Source organism: Montipora capricornis, chromosome 3 (genome assembly GCF_036669925.1).
Source record: "Montipora capricornis isolate CH-2021 chromosome 3, ASM3666992v2, whole genome shotgun sequence".
NCBI lineage: Eukaryota > Metazoa > Cnidaria > Anthozoa > Scleractinia > Acroporidae > Montipora > Montipora capricornis.
The window spans coordinates 60,862,007-60,874,506 of NC_090885.1; the positions used below are offsets into that span (position 1 = coordinate 60,862,007).

The 12,500-nt window shown below is 39.6% G+C and overlaps 1 protein-coding gene across 1 annotated transcript in view; it reads right to left on the bottom strand.

Moving 5' to 3' along the window:
* Window positions 1–9,447: 9,447 nt before the first annotated feature.
* LOC138043584 (protein DD3-3-like) overlaps window positions 9,448–12,500 on the bottom strand; it is a 19,882-nt gene continuing 16,829 nt past the window's right edge. The window contains exons 9-11 of the mRNA XM_068889934.1: window positions 12,076–12,147; window positions 10,989–11,150; window positions 9,448–10,537 (exon numbers count right to left, since the gene is read on the bottom strand). Coding sequence (XP_068746035.1) covers window positions 10,326–10,537; window positions 10,989–11,150; window positions 12,076–12,147 — 446 coding nt within the window. The 3' untranslated portion in view covers window positions 9,448–10,325. The remainder of the gene's footprint in view (window positions 10,538–10,988; window positions 11,151–12,075; window positions 12,148–12,500) is intronic.

Here is a 12,500-nt window from a genome sequence, read left to right on the forward strand (position 1 = left end):
TCATTTTAATGATTAAGTCTATGCAGCTACTTCAATGAATAGGTCCAAACACTCATTTTTCTGATTAAAAATTAGGGTTAGGGTTTGTTAGCTATCATATAAGGGTTGTCAGAATGCTGTGGGGCGGATCGACTCTGTGGCGGAACAAACTGTATTCTCTCATAAATATGGATGCTTATACGATTTTTTTGAAAGGAAAGAGCTTCTTCGGCCATTAAAAAGGTATTAGTTTGGCGAGAGAGCTTTACAACTCAATAATATTCCATTACAAAATTTCAAACATGCATTGTGGAAAAATAATCTTAGCAAATCTCTTTTCTCACCAAAGAAATCCATCCACGTGGTCTTGGCTTCTTGTTGTTAATTCCACGCCTTGGTTGCACTGGGCACAATTCAGAGGATCAGCAATTAAATAGCGTCTTTGAAGCCACTGGATCAAGGCCACTCGAGGACCTCTTTCAAGATCGATGAGCTCGCTTAAATTCATATTTCTTTCCCTTCGCTGTTTTTTATGTCCTACCCTTGTTAGCGTTGGATTTGATAGCACTTTTTAGCATTCCCAAGAGATCACAGCTACACCGGAAATTTCTCAAAACTGCACATATTACAAATATGATTCACCTGTAGTTTAAGGTGCAACGAACACGCATGATTGCGTTTCAGTCACCCATAACACACCTTTGTTTTCTTTTTCTTAATTTAAATGAGGCGATTCAACTTTTGATAATAATTACAATTAGAGCGCCAAATCAAAAAATTGGGCAGCTCCCTTCATTTTAAACATCAAAACAAAACGCGGGCCTAAATAAAAAAGTTTTCAACTGACTTTCAAAATTAATTTGTTTGTAATATTTTGACCGAAAGAAAGAAAATCGAAACTAGGGAGGTTTCGAGAAATTAAGAAAATCATTGGAACAGGATATTTATTCCGGGAACGATTTTCGAGAATTTTAGCACAACCTTATCAGTTTGCCCAAAAGGCCTGTTATTTTGGCAAACATACCAACAACCGTGCGACGTCAACCCACTATTACAACTGTTTCATTTCACAGTACAGTATGGGAACCAGTTTTTTTTCCTGTTGAGTGCGTGGAACTATACTACACTGAAACCGAGTTAAGCTCCGGTCGTGTTAGGCTTCACGTGTGCGCATTTACCCTTTTACCTTATCGAGGGGGCACTGCCCCTCCTTGAACAGTATCATTTTATGACGTCAGAGTAATGTCGAGATTTAAAATGTGCAAAGATGGTACATGAAATATGTATCTTTAATTAAAGTTAGCCGGCGCGTTTTTGTTACTGTACCCCACGCAGTTTTCGTTGCTTTGTCAGTCTCAACGTGGCTTGGCAAACTACCCCGTAAATGTTTACGAAATTGTCAGACTACTTAGCCCGCAAGGATCAATAGCCCATGAGACGGACCCGTGGTCCTTAAAGCGAAGGGTCTATCAGTTTTAGCAGTCATACAACTAGTCGGACAGAAAAAGCAATAATAAAGTTGGCAAATGCAAGTTAAGGAAGTAATTATTTGGAAAAAAAAAACGAAAGAAAGCGTCACGCTTTTGAGTACTCGAGGACTATTACCACAAACATGGATTGCTATTACTCATAATCCTCTAGTAGCATAGCCAATTAAAAAGCAGGATTTGCACTAGTTGGGTGATACTATTAAGGCATAGTAAAGGGTGATCCATGGTAAATTGCCGTAAACTATTAAGTTCCTGATATCCTACCTGCTTAGGTTTTCCTCCTTTCATTTACATAAAGTCGGTAAATTCCCTCAACGACGTAATACCGTTCAATTCCGAAAATAAGCACCAATATATATTTTCGCCTTATATTTTTCAAAGGCCCTTTTTGAGATGCTTAGCTTAGGCAGGGCTTATACAGGGGGGGAAGTTTTCGTTACAAATTTAGATAAGAGGGAAATTTGCGTCTCAAAGTTGTTTGGGCTACCTTACAGTTGAAAGTAAATTCATATATGTCAGGAATTTGCACAGCATCCAATTACTGCAACTCACCGTGAGGACGTACGTATTTCTAAAACTTGAAGCAACCGCAAATTCCATCATAACTTTTACTTTTAGTTCAAACGTAACATCAATAACAAAGTACGGTACACCGTCCACATGAAAAAATTTACATGTACTTTTGCTATGGCTCGAAGAAATTCAAGTCAAGGATGAAGAGTTAACTAAAGGGAAATTTGAACAAAAAAATAGTGTGCCGATGTTACAGTACCGTTTAGAGTTGTTTTATTTTGTATTTGGGGGCAATTTCCAGGTATAAACCGTGGGGGGGGGGGGGGTGGGGTGGGGGCTTATACATGGATGGGCTTGTAAACTAAAATTTCTTTTATTGTCAAAAAGAAGATGCCCTTAGTTTGAAAATTAGATAGATTACAAGGCTGCTCTATTCACACTTTTAAACTGACGAGATAAATTTGTCGATGCGGACAGTGATAGGGTCCTTTCCCTGACGCCTGACACGTATAAACCGGGGGATCCGGGTTCTGTATTCGGACTCTGTTTGTTTTGATCGGCCTCGGGTGCTCAGGAACCCAATATGATCCAACTTCTTAGTTGTGCATAGAAGGCTCTATGCACAAAGACACCACTTACCAGGGGAGTGACAGGCAAGACTTTTACCGACACGGAAAAAAAAATAATAATAAACTAAATAAAAAAATAAAACAAACAAACTAAACGCAGACCTCGAAGGGGTTTGCCGTAGGCAACACAGTAAAAACCTTTCATCCCTTCAACGACCGAGCCTCTCCTGGGTTCCAGTCCTTCCCCGACAGGTCACGCAAAAACGTGACAAACGAAGTTTTCCAAGAGGTTCGTAAAATCACATCGATTTTACTCCCTTGGATCATCGGTGACCCCTATTTTTTTAATCATGAATCACTTACTCTACTTACTATCTACAAAATATGATAAAATGAAAAAAATCTCACCGTAAGAAGTTGTCTTTTTTTAAAATTTTCTTTCCTCGTGCTATCGAATTCCGGTAGTGGTTGCAACCGATAGAGGTTACGAAAACGCTCGTCGAGGATGAACTCTACTGTTTACGACATCCCTAGCGGCATGAAATTATCTTAAAATCCCACCCCTAAAAACTTATGCACGGAAACCGTCACTCTAACAGTTTATTTTTAGGATTTTCGATGGATGAGCAGATGAGGCTACCTTTCGTTATTATGACAGATTTAAATTAAGGCATTTTTCCACTGCCATTTTCTCCGAAACAAAGTCGGTGACCCCCAATTTTTTTTTTATTTTTGGAGTAAGTACTTTATGACCTAACTCTAGGCGAGAAATGAAGAAAATCTCACCGTAGGAAGATTTTGGCGCGAACGTCCTTAAGAAATGGTTACCATGCAGCGTGCAACCATCGAGTTATAGATGCACCCAGGAGGTTGCTAAGCACGAAAGAAGTATAAGAGTCGCATGAGCCGATAGCAAGTAATGAATGTAAGTAATGAAGTAATGAATAATGCTTCTTTATGGTTGCACGCTAACCATTTCTTAAATCTTCCTCAGGCAAGTTTCTGCACCTTCGACGACCTCTAAAATATAATAAGCTTACGCGCAGTTAATTTGTCTTCTCTTTTTTCGCGTCACTTGAACTTTGTATAAAGATAATCAAAAAGAGTAGTAAGTACTGAGATTATTTATGTAATTGAAATTAATTGCATTTGTTTACCAAATACCTCTCTACAACGGCCACTTTTGTTTATCCCGGCGGATACATTCACTGTTGTTTTAACCTCTCTTCAACAGCTGCTTACCTCTGACCTAAGGGTGGCCGTTGTAGAGACGTTCGACTGTAAAAGAAAATGGGAGGCTGCCTCCACGAGAAAATATGATTTTTCAGAACATCGGAAACACCCACTGCCAAAGCTAAAGACAATGTTTTTGGTGAACCCCCTTTTACACACCAAAAAAAAAAACATACCACATTTTGCTTCCCTAGCAAAAACCGGTCGATCCCTCCGAGAACGTTTCGGAGAACACATTAGACTTATTGAGAAATATTCTTCCGGTTTTCCTGTTGCTGAGCACTTTAATGGATGAAATTAAACCACGCTTTGTCTGATGCTGAGATTCATGGTATCAAGCTCTGCTACGGTAATAGTATTCACCGGAAACGTCTGGAAATGCGATTGATCTTTATGCTTATAACTACCCGACAACGCGGCCTGAAGATTAACTTTCCCTTCTTTTGAGACTTACACGCGCGCGCACATTATGGCGTGTGTGTTTTTTTTTTAATCAAACGTTGTCTTTCCTCACGCATCGGTTGTTGTCGTGTGCAATTTCAAATCGTTTACATACCATTGATGAAGGGCTAAGGCCGAAACGTATAGTTTGTCTTTCAAACTATTTTTTGGCACTTTTCTACCTTTTGTTTTTAACACTTTCACCCCAATTAGTGTCAGGCAGTACTTTTCAACTTTTATTCATCATTTATTTAAGATTAATAGTATACGAGCCATAGGGCGTAAACGATACCATATTAGGGCAGTTTATACGAAAGAAAATAAGCCGCGGCTTACATAAGACGCGAACACCCCGTATAAATGGTACAAAATCTACGTTCACGGCTTTCTCAAGCCGCGGCTTATCCTGGCCTGGGAGTTCATACTCGTATAAATAGTTCCTTTCGCGTAAGTTATGTACGCCGCGGCCAGAGTAAGCCACGGCTTATTTTCTCTCGTATAGACGGCCCAATTGAGGCCGGGACAAAGAGTCACACAGATTTTCGTGAAGGACTTCACCCATAGTTTACGATTATTGGTGATGGCATTCTTATGTGTTTTTAGGGGGGTGGGGTGGGTTAATGTCAGACCTATCAACGTATAAAAAAAATATATTCGAGAAGTATATGGGTTTATCAGAAAAGTCATAATGAACACAATGGGAGCAGAAACCTATTTTATCTTAAGATATTTTGTGAATCTTGTATCCTGTACATTTGAAGCCTATTTGGAACTTCAGTGCTGACCGATGTTATATCATCGTTTCAGTTCTTATTGAATGATAAGCATTTCAAGAAGCAATTTGTGTTTGAAAGTAGCAGAAAGTGAGGTTTTATGAGGTTTTTTATACAATACAATACAATAACTTTATTCTCCCTCCCGAAGGGGCTATTCTGAAACAACTTACAATTTATAATTTACATCCCTATAATTTCGGTGAGTTTTCAAGATGGTGGCAACAAGGTAAACATATATTTAACGATTATTCTTAAGCTTTGAAATCGAGGTGAATAGTGGTAGAATATTTACCGAGCCGCAAAGCGGCGAGGTAAATATTCTGCCACTTTTTTAATCACCGAGATTGAAAAGAATAATTGTTTTAGTATATACTCACGAAGTGATCTCAACAACAAGTGCAGAAAAAATTTTGATTTCTATTGTTTCGAAAGACATTATGGGATGCTCAGGGGGCAAATTAGTGTGTATTTGCCCTGGGCATCCCATAATAGCTATTCGAAGCAATAGAAATCAAAATGGTCGCCGTATCGGTATAAAGGTCCACTCGGAGATGAGCGTTAGTTTGTTGTAAAATGACCCGTTTTGTTTCCTTGCAACCATGTGGAACTTTCTTAAACATTTTTTTAATTCCTCGATTTCAGTAAGAAATTCATTTTGGTGGGCGACCAGCCCTACAAGAGAGAACTACTCCTAGTGAAACAAATTGTTGGCGTAAAGATTGTTTAATTTTCAGCAATAATTATCTGGAAAAACGAAGTCAAACACTGGTTGGCAAAAGTATGAACTCTTCTCCTACCTTTGAAAACTTTCAGGCCAAATTTTGTGGCCTTCTTTGTCTTCTGTAGCACAGCATCATCTTGCATTCTCAATATTTCCGATTCATAAATGCTGGCGAGTTTACGCCGGCCGTTTTGTTTTGTTTGGCTCGAGCATTATTCACTCCGTAGGGAGTGATGCTCAATTATTCCGAGATAGCGAACCAATCAGATTGCTTGAAACACCAAGATCACTGAGTGAGTATATATCAACATTATTCATTCTCAATTGGTTCAATTTCCAGAAACAAACTTCCGAAATTCCAGCAAATTAGTCTATTATTCATCTCCTCCTTTCTCTATAAATTTCAAGATGGCCGCCACTGTAAATGTGAAAGAAATTAAATAAACTTTCAATCGTACTGGAATAGTTGAATTTGGGATTAAGTATATCTTATGTTATTAGTTAACATATTATCTATGTTTCCAAGTTTTATTTGCTCTGCATTTTTCACCGCCAGTACAGTAATTCCTAGCTTTTTTAGCCGTGCCTGGCTGGTTCAGTCCTATGGTCAGTGTGTTGTCCCTCATCTACGAACACATGATCATAAATATCCACGTGAACGATGTCTGTCTAATGACATCACACATCAAAACATGCGTTTTCATTAGCTCTTGAAGTCACATGATAAGCGGCCCCTTATCTTACATTACATTTTCTTTTGAGCACTCGAGTTTTTTCTGCATACACAACACTCCCGCGCTTCGGCTCTATTAAAAGACAATTCCCAGTTTCCCAGTGCAAAAAAAAACCCCTTCACCCCCCCCCCCCCCCACCTTCCTTCCGGGCATGCCCCAGGCATTTGACAAGAGGATACCTCCCCATAGTGTAATATTCTACCCTGGGTAGTGTAATTACCGGTAATGATATGGTAATAGGGTATAGAGAATCGCTCTGGCCTGGGGCAAGCCCAAGACCAGGTGAAGATGAGAGCTATGAAGATCATTCCCGACTTACTTGATTGGGTGGGGGTGGGTGGGTGGGTTTCCAAACTCTTCCCTTTTGCAGCCTCGAGTAGAGTGATGGGGCACATGTAGCCTCTTTTATATTGTCATTTGCATATACCCCAGGGTATTAATTACCAATGAATGCAAATCGAGTTTTTGACATGAACCGAAACCCGTATGGGCGGGCCTTTGATTATCGACAAATACGTTTGTCAGCGGTCGCCACCTGGCCCGGGTTGCTCGAAGCATGGTTAGCGCTAACCAGCGTTAAATGCCATGGGAACCTAAAAGGTTTTGATATTTCTTAACCAACAGTTAGCGCTAACCAGGCTTCAAGCAACCGGCCCCTGGACAATTTTTTTATACGGACCTTAAGCAACGGCGACGTCAACGAGACCATCCTCTCAAAATATAAATTCGCGTTATTTTAATCGCTTCATGACAATTTCAACCTTTCTAATATGACAAGGGTGTGGTATAGTTCCTCAAAAATTACACTCGTCGGAACGGCGCTTAATTTAGGGCAGAAAATGAAAATTTATCCTCAAGTGCTGACGTTCTTCATAAAACCTCAAATTTGGCTATTTCAGGCCCGTTTTAAACGTCGCATTTCACATGTGACGAATCTAATGCAAATGAACGAAAACAATAGATTTTTCTCATTTACATTAGATTCGGCACATGTGAAATGCGACGTTGAAAACGGTCCTCACGTTGTAATTTGCTGACGACGGCAAAGAAATGGACAAAAGTGTGGAGAGGGTGCAATAAGCTCCCTAATTAAACGAGAACGTCACAAATTAGCAATATTTATTGTGCAAAAACAATAGCTTTGCACCCTCTGCACATGCGTTTTTCACTTTTATCCATTTCTTTGCCGTCGTCAGCAAAACTACAACGTGAGGACCGTTTTCAACGTCGCATTTCACATGTGCCGAATCTAATGGAAAAAAAATGGAAGAAAAATCTATTGTTTTCGTTCATTTGCATTAGATTCGTCACATGTGAAATGCGACGTTTAAAACGGGCCTGAAATAGCCAAATTTGAGGTTTTATGAAGAACGTCAGCACTTGAGGATAAATTTTCATTTTCTGCCTTATTATAAATTAAGCGCCCTAATTAAACTTGTGTCGGCTTTGAACCGAGCAGTAACTTTTTTTTTAAATATGAAAAATGCCGTTTAAAATATAAAATGAGGAAAAAGCCAACCTTAAAGCGGCTCTGGCCGCTAACTTTGTTGAACTTTTATTGAACGGTAAGTAATAGTTGACCTTCTTCTTCATTTTTGCCGTTTAATATCAGCATGCGCAGTATGTCGTGAGGGCATGCTTCATCGGTGGGGTATTTGACGCTTTTTAAGGCCCTAACCGGTGGGGCATTTGACGGTGTAAACTGTCAACATAGGGGGGCATTTGACCGGTTTTTTTTTTGTAAACGTCAAATGCCTGGGGGTTTTCCCGGGGGGGGGGGGGATGGGCGCTCTTGGAACTGACTGATACATTAAGGCTACCGCCTCGTCAGAACAATAAATGGGGATATACGAATTTTATCTTCTTCTGCTGCGGTCACTCGTGAGAGATACTATCAGCACTCGAAGACAAATTTCGTATTTCCGTGTAGCCGTGCAATCTTCTCTGTATATGATTCATACTTACCGGTAATAATCAAAAGAATTGAAAGTATGATAAATTTATGCTAATCACTGCCAGGGACCAGTCTTCCAAAGGAAAATTGTAAATAACAGAAATATCTTATTTCTCATTGTTGTTGACGGCATCAGGGAATCCTTCGAGAGGAGTTATGATAATAAAAACTTTTAACTTGCATAACTTTATTCTTGAAGGCGGACAAGTTCAAGCAAGCCTTGATATGGTTTAGACGAATGTTTAACTTTGCGCAGGTCGTACCTCCTGAGTCCTCTATGAAGGTTTGTTTACTTTACGTTGTAGGTGGGGTAGCTTTGAAATTACTCTAAACTTAGGCCGTGAGGGTTTTCACTTGGAGTGTCTGCAAATAAAAGTAACTATCTAGGTGTACTGTCTCTGCCAAACGATCTCATATTGGCTTGCGTCTCTTGTAAAATGGTAAATTCTTTGGAAGCCCTTAAGATGCATATAGTCCCCATATCTTCCGTTAAATTGCATATGACACAAATTTTGTTATCAGCTTGTTCGAAAGAGCTTTCAAAATGATGAAGAACGGCGGTTATTTTATTGCGATAGCTCTCTTGGTAGCCGGGTTATTCAAGATTTTGATTTATGCAAAATCACAAAATATGGAATATCTTTGCAAATACTAAGTCTGCAGGGTTGATGTGCTGCCAGAACTACACATTGTGATAGCGATTATGATGTCACCATAGCAACAAACTCGCACTTGCATAATTTTGTGTCCACTGTCACAAGTCCTCTAATTTGCATAAATCAAAATCTTGAATAACTCGGCGACCAAGAGTGCTATCACAGTAAAAGAAACGCCGTTCTTCATCATTTTTAAAGCTCTTTGGAACAAGCTAATAAAAATTTTGTTTTGGAAGACCCTCATAATCATGATACGATAAAGAATGCTGGGAATTATGGTTTTACGGTAGATTGATCGTAAAACTGCTTTTTATAGGAAGCGCAGCAACAGTTTTAGCGAATTCGATTCGAATAAATTTAATACAACAGACGCACTTAACAACGTTTGGCTTTTGCCATTTAATAAATAATTTATGTAAAAAATCATGATGTTCTTATTTTTCTTATTTTCTTTTCAAAAAATGACAAAAGAAGAATTTCTATACTTTTCTAAATTTACACTCACTTGAGCGAGTGAGACAAGCAGCCAGACCGACAGGATCTGTATTCGCAGGATAGTAAATTGTATATCACTGTATACGATCAAATAATCAAGTATGTACTCAAAGAACATACTTCGTTATTTAATCGTACAGATCGAATGAAATTATTACAGGATTGGGATTTCGAAGAAAAGTGAATAAGCCAAAACCAATCGCAATATGGACTCGACAGGGGTCAATTACTTAGAGTACACTCTTGTATTTCTCTCCCTATTTATACTTTTAGCAAATCATCTATTTTTAGAATGGCTTCTAAATGAACGAACAAATTTCAAAACAAAACTCAAAAACAAGAGGACCGACTTTATTACCAATCATTAGGCTGATTTAGCAACAGAAAGGGAATATCAGTTAACGACGACGCGCACGCAAAAATGTCCATATTAGGTCAGATTAGAGTAGAATCCAGACTATTCCGCACGCCTTTCCGTAATCAACTGAGGTTCCCTTCCTGTTGCTAAATCAACCTATTTTCCAAAGCAACGCACGGCAAACGGAAGTGACCTCTTCGCATTCTAAGGGTGTGGTTAAACGCACACTTTCAAGCAAATCGAGTAAAGATACATTATAATACAAATTTAGCTAAATTTTCGGTTGATTTCTGTCACTCAAAACCCGCCTGCTCCTTTATAACGTGTTCAACGTCGAAATCACTGGAAAAATTGAACTATCCTGAAGTGATTGATCACGAGTAAGATATTACATTTTTTAAGTTATTCAATTGATACAAAGCACTCCTTTCTGGCTTCTATTTGAAAAGTTATTATTTCGCGTGCAAATGTAATAAAAACACCCCTTTTCGCTGAATTGAAGAAGCATGCCTTCAAACGATGCTGGGGCCTTGTTGAGGAGTGAATCCAATTTAGGTGATTTAGCCTGCACTGACTCTTTGTCACACCACCTGGTTCTTTGCAGGCAGCTGTAATATCCTTAGAAATAAATAAAAACAACGCATTATAAGTCTGGCAAACCAGGGCAAAGCCCCACTCAGGGGAAGGGGAAGAAATTCTAAACTTCTCTAAAATGATATCGAGAGATCTGTCCAGAAATGTCACAGTACCGAATCCTATCCGCGCCTATTTTTCCAAACATCACAAGGTGTAACTTAACTTTTTCCTCCGCTTTAGTATGTGTCCGTAAACACAAGAAACAAATGTCAGTTAAGTTTCCGTGTAAGCTTTCTCATTGTAAGTTTTTTGGAGACAATTTCTGTGGGAACAATAATCATTTGTGCTACAAATTTGTTGATAGCTGAAATTAGAGCATTCAGTATTGGCCGTGAAACATTATTCGTCGTAGCTGAACGGTTCGGTTTACTTAAAGCAAACCGTCGCTGGTTCATCTTGCCATATAGGCATTTATTTTCATTGAATCCCATACCTGCAGTTGCAAAGCTGACCGCAATGTCTTCAGGCTTCGGGCTCTCATAGTCCAGACTTGTCCACACAGCTTTGGCATTTCGGAATAGTTTGGACATTTCCCATGGGAGGGGGTAGTTTTCTATTGGATTCCTGGCTTCCACCATATTATTTCTGTCCGTACCTAAAAGAATCAAGTTTTTCCCATTTTATCTAGCCATCGGGTGCCTAATAAAGGGCAAAATTGTCTCTTCTGGAATGTTCATGGTATTGTTTGCTTCCCGAAAAAAGGAGCGTGTTGGGGTTGAAAGGTGTCACACTTGCTGTCGATTTGCGAGCCTCCTGATTTCAACCAATAAAGGTTCTAGTCAAAGGCGGGCATTTTGAAAACACAGCAAAGTCTTCTTCGTTTTCGATCGCTCTTACCCTGTGTCAGTTTTATCATCATCCAAGTTAGTGACATAGAAGGACTATTTATCGCTTTTCACGGAAAAATGCCGGCCTTTTCTGTAAGCTAAAGAGATCACGTCTTGTTAGTTTACAAGAGAGAAGTAAAATACTTATGACAAGAGTAATTTTAGCCCAAGTGATTGTGACGGACAGGGTCAACCGGAAGTTAGGTGTTTTCCTTTGTTGTTCGCTCAAAAAGTATTCACTTCCGGTTGCCGTCGTTCGCTCAAAAATAGGGAGCTTTAGCAATGACGACGGCAACGGCAACGAGAACGTCATGTAAAAACATAAATTCCCGTTATTACGATCACTTCGCGACTATTCCGAACTTTTTAATATGACAAAGGTGTGGCAGTCCTTCAGAAATGAAACCGTTACGAGCGGCGGTTAATTTAGGGGAGAAAAATGAAAATTTATGTCCAAGTGTTGACGTTCTCCATAACACCTCAAACTTGGTTATTTCACGTTGTAGTTTTGCTGACGACGGCAAAGAAATTGACAAAAAGGAAAAACGCACGTGCAGGGCGTGCAAAGCTACTGCTTTTGCCTACTGAATATGCAAATTTGTAACGTTCTCGTTGCCGTCGCCGTTGTCGTTGCTAAAGCTCCCTAATGCCTCTGTCGCGGCGTTTAATGAAGTAAATACGTAATGCACTCACCACTTCTTCCCTCCCCTGCATCTCCTGCCTGACCGTCTCCAGCGGGGCTGTTGTTGTTGTGAGTATTAGAGCCTATGATGACACGAACGTGAAAGGAGAGACTAAGATTGCAGTTTGTGTATCTTTCTTATTTAAGTTCTCGCTTAAAGACTTTGAAAAACAGGCAAGACATGATCCAAAATCAAACACGTTTTACGGAGTTCGAGAAAACAGACAATTTTATCCCTTTGTTTGCCATAATAGGCGAGGCTTCAACTCCAACCCGAAAGTACTGACAGACGGATTCCGAATGTGAAGACATCTTGGCGAAAGGCACAGATCCTGAGCAGTTTTGAGTGTGTTTGTATGTGGCGGGGAGGGGGTAGGGGTGAGGTTATTTTTATTACCGGCAACGCTAAATACACCTTTTTACAGTAATTTGCTTC